At 31.3% G+C, this 26,128-nt stretch overlaps 1 protein-coding gene across 2 annotated transcripts in view; it reads left to right on the top strand.

Annotated features, from left to right (window-relative positions):
- The window catches only part of LOC140665471 (lachesin), a 100,360-nt gene that overhangs the window by 16,261 nt on the left and 57,971 nt on the right, over positions 1-26,128 (top strand). Inside the window, exons 1-2 of one of the 2 annotated variants that reach the window (XM_072891653.1) lie at positions 16,866-17,382; positions 18,417-18,631. In XM_072891653.1, coding sequence (XP_072747754.1) covers positions 18,499-18,631 — 133 coding nt within the window. In that variant the 5' untranslated portion in view covers positions 16,866-17,382; positions 18,417-18,498. Of the gene's footprint in view, positions 1-16,865; positions 17,383-18,416; positions 18,632-26,128 lie in introns of those variants that run through there. The other variant, XM_072891643.1, reaches the window with a different exon arrangement.

A 26,128-nucleotide genomic window follows, 5' to 3' on the forward strand; every position in this document is an offset into this window, starting at 1 on the left:
CAAGAAAGATTTTCAACACGTATTTTGAAAGGTGTCACTTGCAAATGTTCACCAAATTAGGAAAGCTTTGTTTCAAGAATGAAAAGGGAAAGTCAAGGACAGGATTGTTTTTACTTCTTTTGTAGTTTGTAAGCCCTTAATTAAGATAGCAAATGTAAAGAATTGACAAAAGAATTGGCGAGACGAATGGAACGTAAATAATACGTTAATTAGTTGATTTGTAACTATATTAATTATAATAAATATATACATATATTTAAAACAGTGAATAATGAAATGTTATATATAACTATTTATTAATATCAAGTTTGCAGTGACGAATATATTTACTTGTTATGCTTTGAGAAGTCAACGATAATGATATAATTAAGAAATTTATTTGATAATATTATTTGTGAGTATTAAAGATATTCATATATCCCATTCTCTCTCTATTTTGTTTTTGATATATGATTAATAAATAATTTAATTTTAATATCAATCAATATATAATTTTTCTGTATAGAAAAATATAATTTCAAGTTTCCCTCCGTAAAAGTTTTCGCATTTAATTTTTATTTCTCGCCTCTCTTATAATATAACACTTTTTAATCACATTTAATATTATATAGTTAAGTCTCGAATAAAATTTTTGTAGGAATAAAAGAATCTGTTCTAATTTAATTAATAGATAAAGGTGCGAATATCTTTTACATTATAATATAATCTGAAAGAAGATCAACTTTTATGTCTCGCAAAAATTACAAGACTTTATCAACTGACATTACTGAAATCTAGTTTACTCGACTCGCTTTATTCTCAAACATTGAGCATCGTCTTTGCGAAATTGTCGGAATTGTCTTGAAATCCTACTTTCCCGCTACTTCCGGTCAACGCAAAAGCCACAGACTAAACGCGACATTTGACAACGATTGACCCAACGGTAATTGATACTAAGCCGTAAGTTAAATTCATGCCCAACATTGGTTCTTTAACCAATGTGAGCAACCGCAGCTCAATTTCCCACACAAGTGCAGACAGAGATACAGTGACGAAATTCAACCCTTAAGTAGAGCAACAACGGAATACAATTTCGATGGGGTATACGAACAGTTTCGGAGAGACTCTCGATACTATCGGATTAGAGAACGAGATTTTATTTTCTTCACGCGTTACGATAGGACTAGATAGAACTCTCGCATACCGTGATGCAAATCGATCCAATATCCTAATTTTAAACTACGAGCCGCTTCGTTGGAGGAATTTCGGGATTTCTCTTGTTTGATAAGAACACTTTGCTTTTGATTAAACTTGGGCGCGCATTAAATTTCGAATATATACTAGAAATTAGTTCGCCTAATGCAGCATTACAGTGCAGAATTTTTACAAATATAATATATTGAAATACTCAAAATAATCATCAAATCGTAAAAGTTCACATTTTGTCCATTTAAAATAAATATATATATATTTATGAGTTGCAAATATTAAAACTGCTAATGAACTTGGTCATAAAAACTAACGAATGCACTTGGTTATTAAAATAATATTCAAGCACAGGATGATTGTACGGATTATATAGGGCTCTCAAAGCTAACATATTATAATATCATAAGCTCTTGATAAAATTTCACTGAATCGGTTTTGTTCCGCTCACGATTGTATCATTACTTTCTGCCCATAACGTTCAAATAGCAAACGAGAGACACGTGCTATCTGGCAATTGCCCAGAGAGACGATAGCTGCGGGGATTAATTTGATGAAAAAAAATTTCGGCTTTCGGAATAACATGGAATACACGAGGAAATGGTTAGCCGTACATGGTTCGTGGGATTCAACGCTTTGACGTAGCGTTGTAGTTAATGCTAGAGTTAATTGCTAGATGCAATTGCCAGAACCCAGCCAGCAGGCTGTATGCAGCTTGCATGTATGCAAAGATATGTTACCATCAGTCATGAGGGTTGCGTTTTACTATCTTGGTTAAAAGTTATATATTTTTAAATTTAGTGTACTTATTAGAGATATATACTTTGATATAGAAATTTTTTAAAAATATTTTTGTTTCTTAATATCACTTCTTTCTTATATGACATATCAAAATTTATTAATAAACTTTATTTTATTGTTAGTTTAATTTGTAGAGATTTAACGATATTTTGTATTGTTAACAATTTTTTTCATTATGTCTAAAAAACTGAGTTATATTCACATCAATGCTCATGTAAATTTACAGAATTGAAACATTTTAGTTTAAAAAAATTATAATATAATTGAAACTTGTATTATTTAAATGTAGCAATAAGAAAAATTTGCTCACACAGTTTTGGAAAAGTGTATTTTTTATTACTTGAGGAAAGCTATCTAGAATTTATAAAAGTGTAGATCAAACTTATTTAAAAAAATATATTTTGATAAAAAATTCTTTAAAATATACAGAAGCTGTATATAAAAAATTTTAAAGGTATTTAGAAATATATATATATTTCAATCTGCAACCAATTATTTGCAATATAAATAGTTTATAATTAATATTTTTATTATTAAAAATATACATTAAATTACATAACAAAATAACTTTAATAAAAAGATAATTCTTGCTGAAGAGAAAATATACATTTTATTTATTTTCTTTATCATCTTTTTATTTTTAACGTTGATAAAATAAATAACAATAACAGCATTTAGTGTATGAAATACCCCGCTAATAAATAGGTCAGCGTTATTTTGCAAATGGCTAGATAAAATGGCATTACTGCATTAAATTGTTATTGTTACGATCATCAGCGCACGAGACCGCGGAATTGTTATCCTTCTAGTGCACTTTAATTCTGTAGCAGTATATGCGTTGATGCCTTTGCCTTGCGCATGGCGTGTTCAGCTTATAACTGATGTGATGCTTATATTAGGAAGGAACTATATATAAAACGTATTACTCTATTATATAAAATTGCACTGTCAGCGTCATTTGCACGCCATTGCATATATAGTATAAACTGATGGCAAATTTGTGAATAATTATTTCTTCAACATTATCTAAAATAACTGGCGGTGACTTTATAACTTTGACTTTCGTAGAATTTGTTTAGAAATGAAATATTAAATATTAAATTAATAATTAAAAGTTTGCAAATGTAGGTATTATATTTTTTAAATTTAATGAGTTTATTAATAAACCATATTAATATTAAAACAATATAATATTATTAGGTGTACAAATTAATTCTCGGCCTCTAAATTTAATCAATTGTATCACTTATTTAAACTAAATATTTTTTGTCGCCAAAACTCTAATAAAACTCTAATATTTTTTGTCCAAAAACTCTAATACTCGACTCTGCAGGTGACCCAACCTCAGGAACCAGTGGATAAGTGTAACCAGCATAATGGCGTCCGAGAAGCAGCATGTCAGGTATTACATGCTTTTCGCGTTCCAATTTTTAAAAAGTGCTAATGAGGCTAAATAAATGATCTGTTCAGCCTTAAGGGAAAATGTTGTATCTTACAGCACGTGTAAAAAGTGGTTCTAAAAATTTCGGGAAGGAAATTTTAATCTCGCGGATGACACATGTGCATTTGATAGGACATGAAGGGCACATTGTATTATGAGTTGCTTAATCCAAGTGAAACCGTCATTGCTTTATCAGCGTTATCAGCAACAACTTAATTGTTTGAGTGACGCAATTGAGCAGAAAAGACCGTTTATCGGCAGTGAGATTAGGCAAGTGATACTGCTGCATGACAACGCAAGATATGACGAAAATCATCAATATATATTCATATGAATTACTATATATTCGTTGGGTTGGGAAGTTCTCCCTCACGTAGTTTATTCTTCAGACTTAGCCCCTTCATACTATCATTTGTTCCGGTCCCTACAATACCACTTGGTTGATTCGCATTTCAAAACACTCGAGATGTTGATAAAATCATTGGCAAATTTATTAATTCAAAACCACCATCTTTTTCCCGAGAGAGGATTCGTCAGATACCTATTCGATGAGAAAAAGTGTATAGATTCTGATGGAGATTACTTTGTAGATTAAAATGTAACTTAATTTTTGTAAATAAACAATAAATTAATTGAAAAAAGGCCGAGAATGAATTTGTACACCTAATATTAATAGACATAGAAAGATATTTAAAAAAAGAAAAATATGTGTCCATATGTGATAATAAAAATAACCGTATTTTTTCTATAATTATATTTTAGACGGTTTCAAGTAAAACAAAACAAATATGCGTGTTTATTTATATATACATATATATACATATATATATATATATATATATATATATATAAAACGTATATATTTGTTTATTTAATGAGAATGTTTTTAAAAGGCATATGTAAAATATTTTTAAATTATCATAAATATTAATCTCTTTTGTAGCCGTTTTTGTTCTTCCTACAAACAATAGTACAGCTTATTATTAGCTCAGCAAGAGACATCGTCATTAATACAATAATTACATGAATGCAATTATCATTTAAATCATAAAAATTAATAACAAAATCTAATTAAGTTAGAAGTTAAAAGTTCCAAATTTGCATAAAGCACAAAGGCCAGCAGAAAACAAACGACATTGTGCACTATGTATTGTATTTTTTATAATTTTTCTATTACATTTTACATATTTAATTTACTTTTATTTAATAGAAAAGCGTGTTTTACTTTTTTTATATAACAGAAATGCGTATATTATGTAATTATGATAGCAACGAACTAATTATAATTTACAATAACGTGTCTTTTTACAAATTCGTACAATTATAATAACTTACTTAGCTAAATATAACTGAATATAAAAAAATATCAAACACTTATCACTATATTTCCTGCTATACATCCCATACATTTTATTTTACATGTTACAAAACCACGGATCTCGACAACGTAAATCCATATTTCCGCAAAGCCGCCTGCGAGCGCGTGTTTCACGTGAGCTGCTATATCCGCAATGTTCGTAATTGTGTATATGCAGATAAAAACCTATTCAAAAGTCTAGTTTGTTAAAGCGCTCGACAGTGCTTATACTTTTTCTGCTTGTATTTTTTTGATATGTATAATATATATTACAAAAGTGCTAAGCCGATAGTTTTAAATTCATAATATCCACTCATAAACTCTGTAAAAATCTAATTACTGAAAATTGATAGCATAATTTGAAATAAAAATTTGATTCGAATGTTTTCCGCATTTGACATGTATGTACAGGGTGATTTCTAAGTAAGTACAACAAATAAAAGGATATTTCTGAATTTATTTTATGTAAAGAAAATGTCCTACGAATGTATATCCTAAGGCTTTAATTTTAAAATAGAGTGTCAAATTTTAGATAAAAAAAAAATAAAAACTTAAAATCTAAAAAAAATATTTAGAGACATTTTATTCAAATTTGATGTGCATATATATACATGTGATAATAAGAACTATTTTCCAATGTCGAGAAAACAATTTTAGATCGATCAGGAGAATGTATATGGGTACCTAATCATAATTAAATTTTTTTTAATAAAAGAATGATACGCAACTATTTTTTCAAGTTTAGCAATTCTTTTGAAATCCAGAATTAAAACTCAACAAAATCTGTCTATTGTGTTTTTTGTTGCGATTAGCAATTTTCGAGATAAAGTAAAAAATTGAAATTTAAAAAGCGTATACATTATACGACATTTTTTTTATAAAATAAGCCAAAAAATATCCCCTTAAATTTTTTATACTTAAGGATCACCCTGTATATATAATATTGATTACACGTATATAAATCCACGCAGACTCCTCATATACATATACATAGGTATATGCTGAACATATATTTCATTAATTAGCACATAACACTGGCTTGTTTGCGTATCACGATCGTAGATGTCTTCCTCGATGGAGAGATATTTCTTTTCAATGAGGTCTTCCGGGATATGACGGGAGAGCGTCCGGTTCCCGATAAAGCCGATAAATTTCCGGCGCGGCAAATGTCTTCTCCGATAGCAATTAGTATTCATAATGTGCGCTGCTGGGTGTTCCCTGGGGAGGAGTTTCGGCTGAAACTTAATCCACCGTATTGCCGAACAAATGTCCACCGGTTAATCTCTAAGCGCTGCTGTGTGTACCTGATCTAGTGTATTCGTGCCACCATATCGTTACTTTCAGTGGTTGCTGCCGCGTTGCAACCGTCGCTACAACGATGATCGTATCCGTTTTCCGCTGCCGTTACGCCTCATCTTTTTTCTTTACCGCTCGTTCTTATACCGAGGTCACTCGTTAGAGTTTGCACCGATGCACCTCTTCCGCAGCTTAATGTACGCTGTAATAGAGAAACGAAAGTACAACCCGTTTCCCGTACAGTACAGTTCCTTTTTATAGGAACACGCCGTTGAGATCCAGACGTCTCAGGATGATTAACACGTATCGGAAAATCTTCCAGCGGTTGCGCGTAAAGTACGCCCTACATTTTTTCGCTCGTTTAAATCAGCGAGAGAGAGAGAGAGAGGACGACAAACGATCGTACTGTAAAACGCATTTCTCGAAATACGAAGCGTGCGCGCGCGCGCACGGCTATTCGGGTCTCTGATTGATCAACGTACGTCATTATCGATTTGGCGTACAGTGGTGCAGTTTCAGAGAAAGCCAGGTTTTACGTCATGGCACGTGAATGTTCCCGAGTTAGAAATGTTTCGTATCTTTTTTATATTCTAGCTCTGTGATAAAGATTTATCTGGGCATAGTGACGTTTTGAAATGAATCATTTCGTCTGTATTTCGTGTCTATCTGTATTTCATTTTTGTCTGTATTATATTAATTTAACTAAATTTCTTTTTTTTGTTTAAATTTTCTTAAAATATTGTACGCATATTAGTAAAATTGTATAAACACCGTATTGATATTTGAGTTATTCTTATCAATTGCGATTGATTCTTTCGTTATGCTTAAGATATAAAATTTCCACGATTTTCCTATAAAAGACAGAGTAGTATTATAGAGACTCTCTTTCTCTCTCTCTCTCTCTCTCTCTCTCTCTCTCTCTCTCTCTCTCTCTCTCTCTCTCTCTCTTTTGTATAGACAGAGATTGCAAAGAGAAATAAATATCACAAAGAAAATTTCTCGAATATTGAATATTGCTTCCAATGTATCATTTCACATTGTTCTCTTATCATTGTTTGATATCGTAAACTCGTTAGGAGAAAATGGCTTTGAAAGCTTTCATTTTCTTTCACGTAAAGCTCGGAGATTTTTCAAGAGCTTATACGAACGCGTTAATTATGTCGAAGCATTTTATTGTTGTCCTATAAGTAGTTTTTTTTTATAAAATTAATATGTGAGTAATGGCCGTCTTTTAAAGGATATATGTATATATAATAAAAATGAGATTATTATATATTAAGAGTAATAAGAAAATACATTAACTTATATTTGATTACTATTCAAACAAAATATGAAGAAATATTTTTAAGAAATTTTAACATATAATTGTTATATGTATAAACAAAATTTTTTTAACAATCTTAACAAATCCTCCCTTTTAAGAACAATATAAAAGTTTCTGCATATCGTGCATTAAATCTTTTAATTATTTTTAATCAGCCCTGTGTATAATAGTTCTTTTTATCTTTAAACGACATTTATGTAAATATATATGTATACTGTGTAACGTACCGATATATTATACGCATGTATGTACATATATCTATATGTATACACGGGGTCCGAAAAATCGCTCACAGTACTTCGAGAAGTGGGAATTGGAGATCATCATTTTTCATAATCATAATAATTATAATTTATTTCATAATATTTTAACGTAAATAACTTGGCATTCCTCTTTTTCAATTTTTTAAAATTTTTGGTAAGCGGGCTATGTCTGCACGTGGTGCACCTTGGATAACGCCAAAATAGTCATAAATAAAGTCATTTATGTTAAAACACTATGAAATAAATAATGATTATAAATATGAAAAATAAATTATGATGTATTTAACATAAAAGTAGCTATAAGTCGGAAACGACTTATTTTCGGACCTATGTTTATGTAGTTTTAGCCCTTCTTTTTGGGTTCCGGACGAATAAATATAGGTCCGGAAATTGTACATCTTTGTTAAAAACATCGTAATTTATTTTTCATAATCATAATCATAATAATCATTTATTTCGTAACATTTTAACACCCTATATATCATATATGTATATATGAATATTTATATATGTGCATACATGCATACATATGTATACATAAATGATGTACATACATATTCATGTATATATTCATAAATTGCTTAAGATATGTGCTGTAAAACCGAGATATTATTCAAATTTTGTATTTGTACATAAGCGTCGAATCGTCGAATTGATAGTACAATAGATACTCTCGCAAACGTAAAGACACCGTAAAGGCAGCTCGCGTTTATATCAAAGACGTATCGCGTTCGCTTCTTGAAATCCAAAATTACGGTTATATACGATAAATCATGATATACGCGCAATTATATTTTTACGAGGTACTCTTTAAAGTTAGCGCTGTGTCCGCAGGAGCGCATCCCTTACATACCAAAACCCTCGAGCTTTCAACAAAAAGCAGCTTACCCTCAACGAATTTTACGACAGCCCGAGCGTGTCTTGGCTACAGGGCCAGACGGAATTGCTCCCGCGAACTATATCCACTTTGCTCGAATTTCAAGAGCAACGGCGGATCCTTAAAGAGGCAACGTAATCCCCGAAGCCGCACGTTCGAGGGAGGCCTTAAACCAGGATATCCTCCACGAGTTTCAGTTCGGGTTCCACAAAGACGCGAACTGGCCGCGACTTCGATACCCAATAAAGACATTCGTATGATGTTTTCTTACAGTAACGATGTACTTTCTCGACAATTTATCGGGATCGCGTTTACGTGCCGTTACAGTTACGATGCTTTGATCGTCTGTATTGGTACTTGGGTAAATCTTACGGAGAACGTGTACTTTTGTATATTGTATCTCTATACTTTATTAATTTGATAGAGAGCTATCTTTGATGCTAAAAGATTTCCATTATTTTGATGACTTCAATTTTTTTTTAAATATTTGGAAAATATATGGATGTAATTTGGGATCTCGTGACACAATTTGCCAACTTTTTTCGTGATATTTTCACAAAAATAATTGATTTGAATGATTTGTTGTGTAAACCCTACCTGGACGCATATTGAACATCGAATTATTTGTGAAATGCGTATTTACGTTCGCATACCTAATACTGCCTACTTTCCATACACATACAAGGAAACGTTTTTCCACCTGTGCTTTTCCACGCGTAAAAGTAGCGGCAAATGTCTTTCCACATACTTACCTCTGAATTTTTCTCTATTTTTACACCGACAACTTTACTCGTGTAAAAAAACGGAGCTTCTCTTGAGAGAATAAATACGTAAAAAAAATCATTCTCAAATATCTAAAAAATAAAAGATTTTGTGTATAATATGTATATGTATATATTTAAATTTTAGTTTTTATATATATACTACTTACATAACCGCGATAACTTATTATTATGATTCAAGTGATGATTGTGGAGCTTTGCGAGAAGAAGGGCTCTTTGTTAGTACAAGATGATGCATACTGCGATATTTTTTAACTAAATCACAAACAATTTGAAAAAAGAACGAGCCTCCAACGATGAAACATGAAGATATTATTCACTGTCATGAAATATGCGGATATTATTCGGCATCAGAGTAGTAAGATCTAAAAAATGTTTTGAGAAAATTGAAATTATATTATATTATTATCCGCAAGAAATTTTTGATCGAAAATTGAATAAATGATCTGAAACGATCAGTGATTGTTTCTTAAACAATAAGAATTACGTGCGCGTACGAATTTTCATTCTTATGTTTTTCTACATCCACTCTTGTTACGATTACCATATACATACAACTTATATTTATGTAAAAAGTATAGATAGATATTTACGATAAATTGAAAAATTTATAAGTGTGTTTATGGTTCGAAGGTCTTTTTCCCTGAAGGGCATAACTGCGTTTTCTAGAAGGCTTTTGCTAACGCGTAACTTATGCCCACTCGCGCAATATCTTCAAAAGTTATACAATATCCGTGGGACCGAGAAGAGGTCCACGTGGATCTTCGAGTTTGCGTCTTCCGTACTTCCAAGAGAAGAAACTTTGACGCTACCTGGGAAAGAAGAAGTTCCATGACCTAGAGCGTTTCGTGCCTCTTGTAATATTTGTCGACAGACGTTCCACACTCCCGAGAATGCGCTTGCGATGTCGGTGTGTCGGGTAATGAGCGAGAATTAATATTAATTACAGGATTGTCAACGCACAGTTGACTTTCGGTAACTCGCTCTAACACTCGTCCGTGCAACCATTCAAAGTTTCAGGTAGGAAAGGAGAAGTTTGACTTTAAGAAGTGTTGAATAACAGTAAAGTCGCGCATGCGTCCACTCATTTTCAAAGATATAATATACACTCTTAAAAACAAAGATGTAAAGATAATTATTCGAAAATGTCAAAGTATTTGGTGCCCCTTTTCTATGATAATTGGAATTATTATGGATAATTCCGAAAATCAATTGGTCATCTGAAGATTGAAATAAATCTTATTAAACATTTGCCAAGTCTCTAAAAGATATTATTTTATAATATTTTTCATTATTCATTATCAATATCAATTTTATTCAAGTAATATTTTAATTTTCTAAAAACATTATTTTTAATACTTTTTGTCGAATTATACTAATATTATATAATATTCTAAATTACGAATAAATATATACATCAAAGGTTGCGCTGTACATTTATTTAATTTATACTATATTAAATACTTTACAAAAAATAAGGAGTAGCAATTGAATTTCACGCTTCTCGACAAATTCACCTATTTAAGCGTTGTAGCTCTCCAGTGAGATTCGTTTCACCTGATTTATACGTTACTGCACGTATCTTCGCTCACGGTTGTCCTCTGTCAGGATAGAACAACGCAATGTAGTTTACGTTATGCAAATCACGTAGACTGGTTTTCTCAAATGTATCTCGATGTTTACATTCTTAAAACACATTCTCTCTCTCACTCTCTTTCTCTCTTCTTTTCAAGTTAAATAAATTATCTATCTATCAATCTCCATCTAGCGATTACAATCTCTATTATGATGGCTAGATGTCACAGTTCATTAATGACGCAAAAACGCAAATCGCTATCGACATTACCGTCAGTCACTGACTTGCCATAACAGAGAGCACGTTGACAGTTAGATCACGTAGTTAATATTATGTCTAGACAATGAAACGCTCTAGGTGACAAGGCTAATAGTGTCCCGTAAGCACTTTCTTGCACGACATTGTCTGTCTTTCTAATGTCGTGAATGTATGTCTTCGGGACATTCCAAAGTGGCGTAACCTCGGTATGAATATTATCAGAAGCATGAGATGCATTGCAAGTTACGGAATGTAATCTTCTATATGTATAGATAACTCGTTGATACATGGCACGTCGTCACAAATTTCTCGAGATAGAATAAATAAACAGGTGGCTTCTATCTAGGTTTGTTGCAATTTTTATGATTTAATCCGGGACAGTTATTTTTATCTTTATTACTTATTTAAAAAATATAATACAATTCCAAATAATTGTTCTCTGTTTTCTAATAAATGGTGAATCGTGATTCTGTACCGCAAGCAGATATATTTTATTAGGTTGTAAATTAAAAAAATTTAGGTCCAATTGTTATTAAATATCTCGGAAATTTTTAAATCATTGGAAATTATGTTTTCATATTTGAGTTATCCTTCTCTTGTTAATAACAGATTATTTCTTTTACTAAAATACGTGCTTATTTTTATTCCTATATTTCCCTATATTTTAAATTATACGTATAACATTTTTTTCTTAAATTGAAATGTTTAATAATTAAGTAAAAAATAAAAATTTAATTAATTAATTAAATTTATTTAATTGTATACACACACGCAATCATATAAAGAATATAAACTTTTCGAAGAAATCTTTCGGATATAAAATAAATAATAGATATAATAGAAATAATATATTTTCTGTATTTATTTAAAAATCATAAGCGGATACTGTGTAAGTTTAATTATAATCTAAAATTATTCTTACAGGAAAAATGTGTTTATAATATTAATTATGTCAATAATATAAATCGTAAACACAAACAAGTGAGGATAAATATAAATACTTTTAAGAAATCTTTCGGATATAAAATAAATAATAGATATAATAGAAATAATATATTTTCTGTATTTATTTAAAAATCATAAGCGATACTGTGTAAGTTTAATTATAATCTACAATTATTCTTACAGGAAAAGTGTGTTTATAATATTAATTATGTTAATAATATAAATCGTAAATACAAACAAGTGAGGATAAATATGAATTTTCTTACGTGTTATTTTCATATAATCGTTGGAAATACGATCTCCTATAATGTTGAATCAAATTTATCAAATTTCGAAATTTGTCCTAAGTACTTGTATTTTTTTCTCCTTACAATTAGTTCTGTATCGCGATTGTATACGTAAATTAGTGTAGCGTAAAATTTTCCGCTTTTTAGACGTTACGTGACACAAATTTGAATAATCTACTAGCATGATATTGTTGTGAACAGAGTATGTGTGTGTGTATTTTAATACATACATGTCTATTAAAAAATAATCATGCTACATAAAATACATAAAATTATTAACAGTGGATTGTATTGTTTAACAAAAAAGTTATTTCTTTTTTAAATAATAAATGATATTTTTATGCTTTTATCTATGCAATGCTCATAATTTCCTCTCAAAAATATCTCGATCCGGTAAACCAACTACAATATTATTCTTCTTACCTGTCATGAGACGAGAAATATGAATACTTCAAAAAGCCTTGAAAATCTTCTTTCCGCTTTTCCTCTCTCTCTCTCTCTCTCTCTCTCTCTCTCTCTCTCTCTTTCTCTCATCGTTTTTTCTCACATTATTTCTTCATTCAAAGTCTCTTAAAACATTCTTCCTTATGGGAATTTCCAACTACGACGACACTGCGATACAGCGCCACGCGTCGTTCCTTTAACTCTTTACTCAGTAACGACGCTGCTCTTCGAAGCGAAACATCAAAGTTCCTGTTTTCAGGAGGAACGTAGAGCAAAATGCAAGCTGCCAAATGGAAGATCCGCACGCACGGCATCCGCGCCGCAAACCGGGATCGCGACGGCTTGAGGATGCACGTCGGTGAACGCTCGGGCGCTCGCTGGAAAGCTTCTTCTGGGTCACGGGAGCGAGAATCGAGAAGGTTACGCCCCGTGTACCGACATGTGTCTGCTCCATTATTTCCAACGCTCTCGCAAGAAATACACACGGCGCACCAGTAGAACGGAAAGCCGAAGTTTCTTTCCCGTTCTCTGAAAGTGCCTGTGTGAAGAGGACTCGTTGTAACGAGTCGACCGACCGACCGACCCGCGCTTACAAAGCGTAAGCGCGCGGAAGTTATCGAAGTAGTTTCGAAAGGTGGAATGGGAGAGATCATGCCGCGCTGTTTCTCCTCGCCGCTTTCGGGACGAGGAGAAGATGCAGTCTGTAGATCGCGCCATAATGGGAATCTACATGTTGCCGGGAATCTTACGATTATGGTCATTGCGCCAGTTTGGACTACCGTATCGTCGGGTATGAACCTCGGGATAAGACCGAGCATCGAGATCCGGCAGACCGTTAACGCGGTTAGCGGTGCGCTTTAGATGATGAAGTTATCATCCCCGCCAAAGGTGACGAAGTTAATATCACGTCTCGGGTGAGAGATATCACCCCACGGCGGCGGTAACGCGGTCTAATCCGGACTGTGGGAAATTCTTGGCAACACTGCCGGAGAAAATGGAACTTACTTTTGGAATGTCTATCTTTCCTATGTCGATTCCTAAGTTCCGGGAAAGAACGGGCGGATTCGTATGTCAAAGAACTTGTTGAACTTGAAATATCAAGAAAGTTACATAGCGTTCGAAGTATACGGCCGATCCTTTATGTAGCTACCGTTACATCTACGAGGCTGAATTTCGTACCGAGTTTCAACTCTGACGAAGTTGACAGTATCTCTTCTACAGAATCTCTTTTTGGGTCGTATTCTAGACTAAGTTTACATTGAGCACACAGTGCGACTCAAGTCAATTGTTAGCGACTGTTTACCTGAAATGAAACGCGTACGTCAAGATTTACTGTGTATAGTTACTTTAACTGTAGTACGGTTTATTTTCCTTTGTACCGTGACAAATTAGAACATTTGACTTTAACGCGATTCATTAAATATTGTCTCTGATTACTTGCTTTTGTTTTGACAACTAAAGTCAATTTGAAGATAATGTAGGGTAAACTAGGGTATGATGGCCATAGGCTGTAATTTTTTCAATAATCGCTACATAGGGCGCTTTTTTAGTCATTATCAAAGATAATCGATATTTACAGTAGTTTATGTGCATACATTGTTCGAAATAACGCTATTGTGATTCTTACATCATATTTTTACTTTTGACTACCTGCAAAGTTTTTCATTTGTCCACTAAAAACTGTTATAACGTCGAATAAATTACAGTTAAGCTATCGTAATCGACGTTAAATATATCATAAAGATATGTAAATTGTTACATGACCTATAATTTTTATTTTCGTTTTCACTATTTTTTAATAAATATTATGGCCATCTTTTCCCGAGGGGTTGGTCACTGAGGTAATTTTTGTACAAAGGCTAGGTAATTCAGCGGCAATCCCAGCAAAATTTTGGGTAATCCAAGGTTATTTTTGGTAAATCTAAATAATCTTTAGCGTTAAAATAATTTAAAGTAAAATTTCTTTTTTAAAATTTCTTTTTAATTTGAGATACTATTAGGTAATCTTAAGTAATCCGAGGTATAATTTAAGGGTAATCCGTATCAAAGGATAATTTTTGTACATTATAACTGTTAGTGACCAACCCCTGGTCTTTTCCTTAAAAGTTGGGTAAGATGGCCAATGCTTATATTGTAATATTTTGATAATATAAAATTTCTATTAAATATTTTCCTTTTAATTTCGATAATATTAAGTAATTTAAGCTTCAGTGAAGATAATATGCCAAACGCTATTAGAAAAATAACAAAAATAAAAGTATGTTTTTTTGCATTTTAAAAAACTATGGCCATCTTACCCGAGTTTACCCTAATATCAAAACTAGGACAATGATCATTAATCGAAAACGCAAATATAAATATAAAGGAAATCTTTCTAAAGGCATATTGACATTTTCGATCTCGACAGAAGTCGACCTGAATAATTCTCGAGAGGCAACGGAATATGTAAGAACAGACGTTTGCAAAAATGTAATGTTACGTTCACACGAGAGATTTGCTCGATCATCAGAATAGAAGCAGCGTTGCAAAACGCTCCCGCGACTCTTTTATTCGACGTTTCGCATTCGAAATTAACGCAGTCAAAAAGGTAAGCTTTGATGTGCCAGCCATTGATACACTATATTGTCACGTTGTCGGTGCGACGGTGGTTTTCGAGTAATTGCATCGGTGTAACTTGTAACGTCGTTTTACGTGACACTGGTAGACGCTGTCGGACAGCAGAAAAAAAAAAACTGTCAGAGTACAGAATTCATTGTCAGGTAGGAAATATTTCACGTGTTCCATTCTCAGACCCGATATTAATCTCGCTCTCTTTTCCCAAGTCGCCGGAATTACGACGAATGTTGTGCAAATAACCTGGAAAAAAAATTCGATTTATTTCCGGAAGTAACGGTTAATTACTGAATAAGCGTTTCTGTAGCGCTGCCTGAAGGGTTGCGCACGGTTGTTCGTTCCTACACGTTTCCGAAAAAAACATCATATAAAAAGGATGAGCGATAAGTCCTCGCAAACAAAGGGCAATTCTAAAGGAAGCTCCGCGAACATTAAGCTCGTTAACAGAAAATTATCCAGCGCATCTGGTAAATAAAACTTTCGGATAGATATCAAAGTAATGCCATAAACAGACTTTTCTTTAAAAACTGTTTTCGACGTTTTTATATATACGGATAAAATATTATGTTTATGATTTTTGCATGCATAAGTATCTTGTCTATGATTTTTTCATTTCTTATATTTTTCATATTTTAGAGTGGAATTTGAAAAATTAATTTTTTTAATAATTTTAATAAAACAAAATCTTGGGTTAGGATATTAACATTATTACAATATCAAGACCTATTAGTCTATTAGCATACATCTTGTCTATGACTTTTTCATATATATATATATATATATATATATATTTCTTTCTTCGACGTTTTTATGATATTTTAGAGTAGAATAAAAAAGAATTAATTTTTTTAATTATTTTAATAAAATAAAATCTTAAATAAGGATATTAACATTATAACAATATCAAGACGTAGCCTATTACTATTTGATAAAATACGTTTTTATTATCGATTTAGACAATTTTGTCTATTTTTGTAATTTGAAATAAAAGTTTTCTGACTTATATTATTGTTGGTAGAGCGTCAGCCAAATGAAGAAGAACAGGAGATAGGCGGTGCGAAGGAAGATTTAGGCGAACAGCATCGCTCGCGTTGAGGTGACACGCTCTAGACATGTCCTCCATGCAAACGAGCCCTGATATCTCCTGTTCCCGTGAGAAAGGAATTTTCGAGCATGTGACAACTAGAAATTTGTCACGCAATTTCTTAATGCGTAAAAAGCATGACACAATATATCGAACTAGTCTCAAGAAATAAGTTGTAACATCTATAATATTTATATATTAAGGAATAATTAAAGAATTTGAAACACTTTGCACATTTTGACCACTTTGTTGCATTAATTTTTGTTTTCCAATTAAAAAGATAAGATAGTTATTTTTATTTATTTATTTCATCAATTTTGTGTTTCTTTTATTAAATCTAGTTTAATCATTTAATTTAAATTATTTAGAATAGAATAAATATTTATTGAAAAAGTTATATAATAAATGTTGAAGAAAAAGTTTCATATTAAATGAATTGCGCTGTCATTCGTCGGTAAATCTGCATCTGTTCTAGATACATAATGATGTGAAGTGCAGATTCCTCTTTAAATCTCCATTGACCCTAATCTGTTTTACAAAAGCATCCATGCAAAAATTCAGATTTTTTTATTTAAACCTCACACACATGTCTCTGATATCTCTGATCGGAAACGATATCGTTATCGATATCGGTAGAAATTATTCGGAACTTGTCTAATATCTTGTGATGAAATCGAGAAATTTCGAATCTGTTTACTCGCATTAATTGATATCGTCGATTCCCTTCACAGACACGGTAGGATGATCGTCGAACTATATCGCATTTCAAATAGATGTGTTCTGATCGATTCTCATCCACCGCAAATGTAGAACTGGATGATCAATATTCCCGCAAACACTTGGATATTGGTAAACATTTCAATCTTAATTTATACGATCCAACATATGTATGATGAAATAATTTCTCACAGCTTATTGCTCTACGCGCAGAATTTAAAAGTATAGAGATAAAAAATATAACAAATAAAATAAAAATATATCCTTAAAATATGTATTTATATTGTATTAGAATTTTATATTTTTCAAATAGAATTCAAATTTTAATAATAAAATTATTAGTCGCCGATAAATGATAAGATTAAAAATATTTTTCAACTCCAAAAATTGCTATACAATACATTGACAAAAAATATGACAGACATATCCGACATATACATATACATAACTAATTGTCTTTATATAAACAAACATCGAATTAATTGAGCAAATTATATAATTAATGCAATCAAAATTTGATTAGATTTATTCAGTTGATTCAATGAACATAATTATTAATACTGTATTAACATATGATATATTATTATATTTCAACGCAATAGTTTGATTATTATCTACTCAATGAATTATTGTATTTTTTCTTTGCCTAATATAAGCGTCAATTATTTCTTTTTATACTATTTCTATAGTATATATCATATATCATTATGAAAATCTTATCAACCAATATCAATATTTATATCTAACGAAAGTGAATTTCACCAAGAGTTCTTAAAAATGTAATCTTTTTCCCAAAAGAATAATTCTAATTGTATATGTGCATAAAAACAAATTCCAAAGTTAAATCAGAATTTAGAATTCTGTTTTCATTACCGTCGAATAAAATGTCAAAATTAGTAGGGCCATGTGACGCATCACATATAGACGAGATAGAATTCGTTTCTGTAACTGTAACAAGAAGGCAACAGTAAAAGTAAATAAAAGTCACATTAAAAATTTTGAAGCATCTAGCGACTAACTCGTTCAAACTGTTTATCTCGTAAAACGAACTCTCTCGACGTCTCGATTCGCATCAGGCGGACGGAAAATTGACATTTCCGCAGATGCGAAGTGAGACCGTGCCGATAACTTCCGTGTTTACATCGCCGTGATGGTTTACATCGTAGAGTGCTGGTGAATGAGAACGCGGAGGACGCAAGGCAACGGCGGTGGCTTTGAAGCAAGTTTGAACGGGCCAGCCGAAAAAATATGGTGCACGAGGGCACGGGTCTATGGCACGCAGCGGGATTCAACGCATCGAGGTGGCTGATGATCATAATACACGGATACCGAGCCACCACCCTCGTCCTCTACGTCCTGCTCAACGTGTTGGTGCGCACCGGTGAGTATAACCATCTTCCGGATTCCCCGTTCCCTCGCGTTGGGGCAGGTTTTTTTGTTTTTTCGTGGCTCCTTTGCGCATGGTACGTTCGTTGTCAAAGCTGAGCGGATTCCGCAGCTTCTTAGTAGCTACAGCTTCGAGCGCTTTTATTCGCGTGCTTCCTTTTTACTTTACCTGTTTGACATTTACACACACTTTTTCCCTTTTTCTCTGAAAATTTATTCTATAAATATCATATATTTTTATTTTAAATATTGAATTAGTACTTTTTTACAAAGCGATTGTGTGTGTGTGTGTGTGTGTGTGTGTGTGTGTGTGTGTGTGTGTGTGTGTGTGTGTGTGTGTGTGTGTGTGTGTGTGTGTGTGTGTGTGTGTGTGTGTGTGTGTGTGTGTGTGTGTGTGTGTGTGTGTGTGTGTGTGTGTGTGTGTGTGTGTGTGTGTGTGTGTGTGTGTGTGTGTGTGTGTGTGTGTGTGTGTGTGTGTGTGTGTGTGTGTGTGTGTGTGTGTGTGTGTGTGTGTGTGTGTGTGTGTGTGTGTGTGTGTGTGTGTGTGTGTGTGTGTGTGTGTGTGTGTGTGTGTGTGTGTGTGTGTGTGTGTGTGTGTGTGTGTGTGTGTGTGTGTGTGTGTGTGTGTGTGTGTGTGTGTGTGTGTGTGTGTGTGTGTGTGTGTGTGTGTGTGTGTGTGTGTGTGTGTGTGTGTGTGTGTGTGTGTGTGTGTGTGTGTGTGTGTGTGTGTGTGTGTGTGTGTGTGTGTGTGTGTGTGTGTGTTATTTCAATGGCGATAAGAATAATAATAATTATTCTTTATAAAACAAGTATTTATATTAATTGATAGTTGTAAAAATTAATCGTTTATAGATCGACTTTGATCATGATGAATCTGAAAACAGAAATGTTTATATATGAGATTTCTACAGAAGTTTATATATTAGATTTCTTTACATGTATATTTTATGAACCTATCCCCCTGGCATGTACAATCTTAGGGTTATTTGATATTTATAAGCGTAGTTCGAATAAAATCTTTTTTTCTTCTTGATAGAATTTTATTAAACTATTTTGTTTATATAATATATGAGTTTGGGGATAAAACAAATTTACAGTTTATTTTCGGTGCTATATAAAATAAAGATTTTTATAAAAAAGACTGCTATAACATTGCAAGCATTAATATATTTGAATGTATAAAAAAATGATCGCGATAAATATTTAATTTTTTATCAAAATTTTAAGTTTTTATTCTACAATAACAATAATTTTATTCAATCAAATAAATCTGTCCTTTTATTTTAAATAATTAATATAAATAATAATATTATAAAATTATTAGTATATAATTGACACTTTATTAATAAATCAATAATTATTAATTTTATTGATTTAACGATTAATTATGTGATTTAATATTAATTGTTAATAATTATTTTATATAATTTGCAAATATACAAGATTACTTATTTAATAAGAGATTCATAAAATTTTATTCAAAATTCAAGTATACTTGTTTTGTTTATTTTTTCAAATATTGTAGCAACAATGATAAATTGGCATTGGCAATCCAGACACACGATATGATATGACGATACATCATAGTTTGCCACTCAAAGGATTAATGCATTTAAATTACGTCCTAGTGCACAGATATACTGCTGCATATCGATACGAGCATTAAAAGTGGAATCTGGCTGCATTCATATTCCCCATATTATGTTTTATGAATTCGATAACATCAAAATCGTAAATAAAACGATGATACACTTGCCATTCAACCACTTGCAATAAAATTTATAAGGACATTTATTTCTCTATGCCAATATCAATCACGTTATTAATAAAATTCCAAATCATTTTTGCACATTTTCAATCCTATTTTGAAGATACTTCAGAGTTAGTGATCAAAATTGTGCATATTTCAAAAAATCATAAAAAAATATTCATATGTACAAAATAAATTAATAACTGTATTAACCAAAGAAAATGTATATGCAATTATGTTCTGATACATATTTATTTGAAATATACACAACATTAAAATTGTTATGAAAAATTAATGTTGTTTTAAATGCTTATGCATTTATTCAAAATACATTTGTGAGTTTTGTACAAGAATGTCATAGCACTTTAAAAGCAAAATATATATAAATATACAAAATATGTATATACATGTACAGATATAAATAAAAATGTGCGAAAAATATTCTAACATCTACATCGCGTAAAATATGCATCCAAAAATGCAAAATTTCGCGCATGCTGTATTGTTAAAAATACAACTGTCACTCTTAGCTACACTTTTTAGGATAGAAAACTTTATATTCTGATGCAACAGACTGTAGATATAATAGATGAAATCCAAGTTACGTTATTTTAATTGTAAAATTATCAAAGGAAAGATTATTCCAATTATTATCTGTATCTTACGAGTTATATCATTCAGAATATATATTTCATTTCTAAATTTCTCTCTCGTCGAATTTATTTGAATAAAATTTTTATCCAAGTATTATTCCCATTTGAATAAATAAAAAAAATTGAACATATTTTATTCATATTTGATTCATATTAAATTTTTATACATATATGTGTTTATTTTTTGAGTACTGCTGCAGTCTTAATTGACGTGTTATCATGTTACAAATTTCCAGAATAAATATATATATATATATATATGAATAATTATCATTTCAAAATTAAAAAAGGTAACTCTTAAAATTTTACGTGTAATGTGAAGAAATATAAAAACATTTAAAATTTTTTAGTCTCAAAGTTGTTGTTTGTAACAATTTTCGCGATGACAAATAAACAAGTGACTCGCTTATTAAAATCGGAAAATACTGCGCAGTTTGGAATAAAACGTCTTTTTAAATAATAGATTCTATAAATCTACATGGGCAAAAAAAAATCTAGCCGCGCGATAAAAAGGGGAACAAAATCTAAAAAAAATAATAAAACGCAGGTGTGTCAGTCTTTAAAGAAATTTGGCGAAATGCTCTTAAACGGCGCACCATGCGCAACGCGCTGCCACAGTAAAGTCTTTATAGCTGTTTGAAGTTGAACCTTGAAGATCATTATTTTTCGAGAAGTGCATCTATGACCTCTTATATATGTGCGGCGACATCCACCCTGGACCCTTTATTAAAAACGATTCATAAAAAAAGAGCCATTGTCGCGCAACGTCTTCTACCAAATCAGTCTTTAACGGCGCTTCTATACACTCTCAATTCAACAAAGCAACGATTGCATCTATTCGGATGCTCGTCCTGACGGCTGCGATCCAATTATCGGCCTGTAAGTTTCAATCAGTTCGAGTAGAAAGTATCCCCATCCGACAGCTTCGATCAGCATCTCGCGAGGAAAAGTTTTGAACGTGAAATTTTCGATTTCATCGTAACTTGGACATTTGGAAAAGAGTCTATAATCATATCTATCTTTCGCGGGAAATTGAACATGGTTAGATAAGTGCACAATGATTATGAAAAAGAGAGAAAGAGGAAGAGATTTAAAAGAAAGTGAGAAAAAATTCTTGAAATTTTTAATCAAGCAAAATCATCAGTCATAGGTATTTTTAACAAGAATATATGCAATAATAATACACACAGTTTTATGTATAATTGATTGTTCTACATAATTGGTTTTCAAAACAGAGTAATAAGTTCCTTCAATATCATCAAGCATGAATAAATGGTTGAATAAGTAATTTGTGCGTTGTGTTCACGTCGTGGCACGATTATATCATTTCCTAGATATTGCGAGTTGATAGCGTCGTAGTGAGAAAATGTATTTTCCTCGAGGAACGTAATGGTGAGAACTACAAATCGTTGCGATATATGGCTCTCGTGATGTTTGAGATGTTGTTGCACGTATGTGTGAGCGGATAAAGTTCTACAAAGCCGACGTCTCCGTTTAGCGGAAATGGTGTTCAAACCCCCATTTCCCGAAACAACGCACGTAAAAGGACTTTTGGCAACAGAGTCGAGAACACTATTTTTGTGACATTTGCATTTAAATTCCCGTTTGTTGATTATATTTTAGAATACAAGCACACATGTAATAAACTTATTTTACATACATTTTATGAGTAGTAGCGTCTGTTTATTTAAAAAAAATTTCACTTACTTTTTATGTAAAAAAGTAATAAAAGAGAAAGGGACATTCCTACATATACGCGCTCGCGCATTAATTAAGAAAACTTTTTCCAGCATAAATTATTTAAATGTCCTTACCATATCATAATTAAAAATTAAATTATCGTGTTCTTTACGGATTAAATTGCAGCTAAATTATAAGACATTTAACGACTCCTAAACGGCATAAGAACTGTTAAAATAATAAAACGATGTCGGACTAAGAAGTTATCTTCTAAAAACATGATGTAAGTATCGCAAGTAGTTGAAGTAAAATTCGTCCAATAACCAACCCCGAGGTAAATGGCAATCATATATTAATCATTAAAGATTTTATTTAAGCGGTTTTTATCGATTGCAAAAGATACCATCTTTACGAAATATTTATTCACGAATTAATATCAAGTGTGCTCTTGGAGTTTGTCTTATGAGATTCTTAAAGAGAAACTGGACAGATCAGCTACGTCAAAAGTTAATAAATTTAATACATTTTGAGATTCAAGAATTTTACAGAATTTGCGCAAAGCACTTTTAATATTTTAATATATAAAATTAACACTTAATTTGTGTTAAAGTAAAGATTTATCCTACAAAATTAAAATGTTTAGTTTCATGAATTTTTATGTATAGTTACTATAAAATTTTTATGGTGCTATTACCATAAAAAAGAGCTAATTATAAGATAATATTTACAATTTTTAAGTTATATTTTACACAACAAATCTTTACTTTCACTGACAAATTAATTAAAGTTTATATTTTAAATGGCTAAAAGTACTTTGTTAATGTCAAATTCATGAAACTCGAAATGTATTAGATTTAATAATTTTTTATGTATCTGATCCGTCCAATTTCTCCTTTTAAATAATTAATGCAAAATTTTATATTAATGCTATATGATTTTACTCAAATGTTGCAATAAATGTATACAGTTTACGAATATTACAGGTTACAAATATTAAGCATTACAGTACAATAAATATTAAACATTATTAAGTATTTACATAACTTTATTTCGTACGAATTTTCTACATATTTATCGCTAATTTATGGTTATACTTGCAAGTAAATTATATTAGATAGGGTTCAATTTAGTGGAAAATGTAGCCACTTACTACGAGATTTACTTAAATCAACAATAGATTATCTTATCGATATTTAAACGATATCTGAGATATAGTATCTTTATTCTACGTACATTTATTTTTCTGTATTTTTTCTCATATATATATAGAATGCGTAATTATTATTATTATTATTATCAATTTTTTAGTCTGAGATATTTATGAACAATAATTTATTATTGTTGTTTTAATTGACATGTAATTTGTTTGAAATCGGCTCTTTCTTCTTTCCTAACTTTTTTCTTTATTCTTATTCAATATCTCCGAACATAAGATTCAACTTACTATAAATTCATATATTCATCCTAAAGACGATGAGGATGCCTGAGATTTACTTGCATAATCATGCATTTCCATATTGCTACTTGTACTACCGTCGTATGTATGTACATACGGGACACAAACTGCACTTCTCATTGTTTTTTTTTTACTCAATAGTTTGTGATCGAAAAAGTAAATAAAAAAGTATCTGACACTTTTCGAGATTAATAGATTTCCGATTGGCAAATAAGGACGATTTGTTAGAAACAGGAACTACATATTTTTAAAGTGGAATGTATCGTAGAAGATATTTATGAAACAGGGGCATACATTTTTTTTTCTTATCTCATATGCTCAAGTGAAATATTTAGTTTGTTTCGATATACTGGAATAAAAGCGAGAAAATCAGAGCACTGTCCTTGTCATTCGTGCAATAATAATATCTCACCTGTTGACGGTAAGACCTGAAATTAATTTCTTTCTTAACTCGTATACTGAAATAATTAATTTGTTTTGACATGCTTGAATAAAAAGTGAGAAAATCACAGCATTGTTCTTGTCATTCGTGCAACAATAATATCTCACCTGTTGACGGTAACCTACTCTGTTGGTTGGTTTAAAAAGGAAAAGCAATAACATATATACGCTCGATGTTATTAATAACACGAAAAGAGCAAGTGTCGGAATAACATCACGGAAGTAACTGTGAGTGTATGTTGGAGGCGACAAGAGAGAGAAAATAAACGTGAAAGTAAGTTACAATATCGGAGTATCTTCGAGAGATGATTTTCAATGTTCACATATATCGTTACGTGTGTTGATTTTCTCCGTTTCAGTCCGTTCAATCGTTCGATGGAGGATTTTAGCGTGTACATTTTTGTACTGATTTTTGCATACTTTAACACGAAGTGTTAGGTTTGAATTATTGACTGGAGAAAACATCTTGGCACTAACTGTCGTCATTGTTCTTCTCACAGTATTAGATCCTATGCAAGCTCAAATGCAACGAATGAATAAATATCTTAAGGGGATCCAAAATTATCGACAGACCATGAATTACAGATTTTGAAAATCTCTTTTTTGACTATAAGGATTGATAAATCCTTCTCCACAATTAAAACACTTATAAAAATAACACGCAGGGGCTAATAATTTCATATAAAAATGATAAAAAATTAAAAAATGACAGTTACGTCCTAACAATATTTATTTAATATAAAAAGTTCTACGGTATGTTGGTGCAAGAGATATAGCGTCCGCGTTTGGAATAACATAATAAAATATTAGTAAACTTTTGGAAATGTGTGAAGCCTAGAAGCCTAGTAAAAAAGATTTTCAAAATCTGTAAAAAATTACTCTCGTGCATATGTGAGTGTACGAGATTGAAACATAAACTCACGTCAGATGTCATTTGTAAAAGTTCACAAATATTCCTTCATGCAATTTCTAGCAGAAACTTATCTTATTTTGTGTGTATAAATTGCAAAACTTTTATATTAAACAAATATATTGTCACGTTAGGTTAAATTTTGATCGATAATATAGTTCCTTGATCGATAATAATGCGGATGATATGTATTTACTGCTGCTGTGCCAGAGAAAACCATACAACAACTAAAGATGTTTGAGTAATTTTCTATTCAAATCTCTCTTTTGTTCACTTTTTCAATTTTCCTCTCTTTTCTCACAATAGAATAAAAAAAAAGAAAACCTTACATATATATAATAATAATGTTCTAATTTTTAAAATTAATCCTTTTCTAATATTACTTCATGGACCGAATAAATTACAAGATAATGCACATAATAATTAGCTTTTTGAAAGATAGATAGAATTTTTATTTTAACTTACACTTTTAAATTCATTAGAGTCATTAACGTGTCTCTAATTAAAACTAGAAATCTGTTTTAAATGTGTAATTATTATTAATCACTGAATCACAATAGTCGATCGAGGATTATTAAAGTTAACTCGCAATTTATATAATC

Source organism: Anoplolepis gracilipes, chromosome 1 (assembly GCF_047496725.1).
Source record: "Anoplolepis gracilipes chromosome 1, ASM4749672v1, whole genome shotgun sequence".
In the NCBI taxonomy this organism is placed as follows: Eukaryota; Metazoa; Arthropoda; class Insecta; order Hymenoptera; family Formicidae; genus Anoplolepis; species Anoplolepis gracilipes.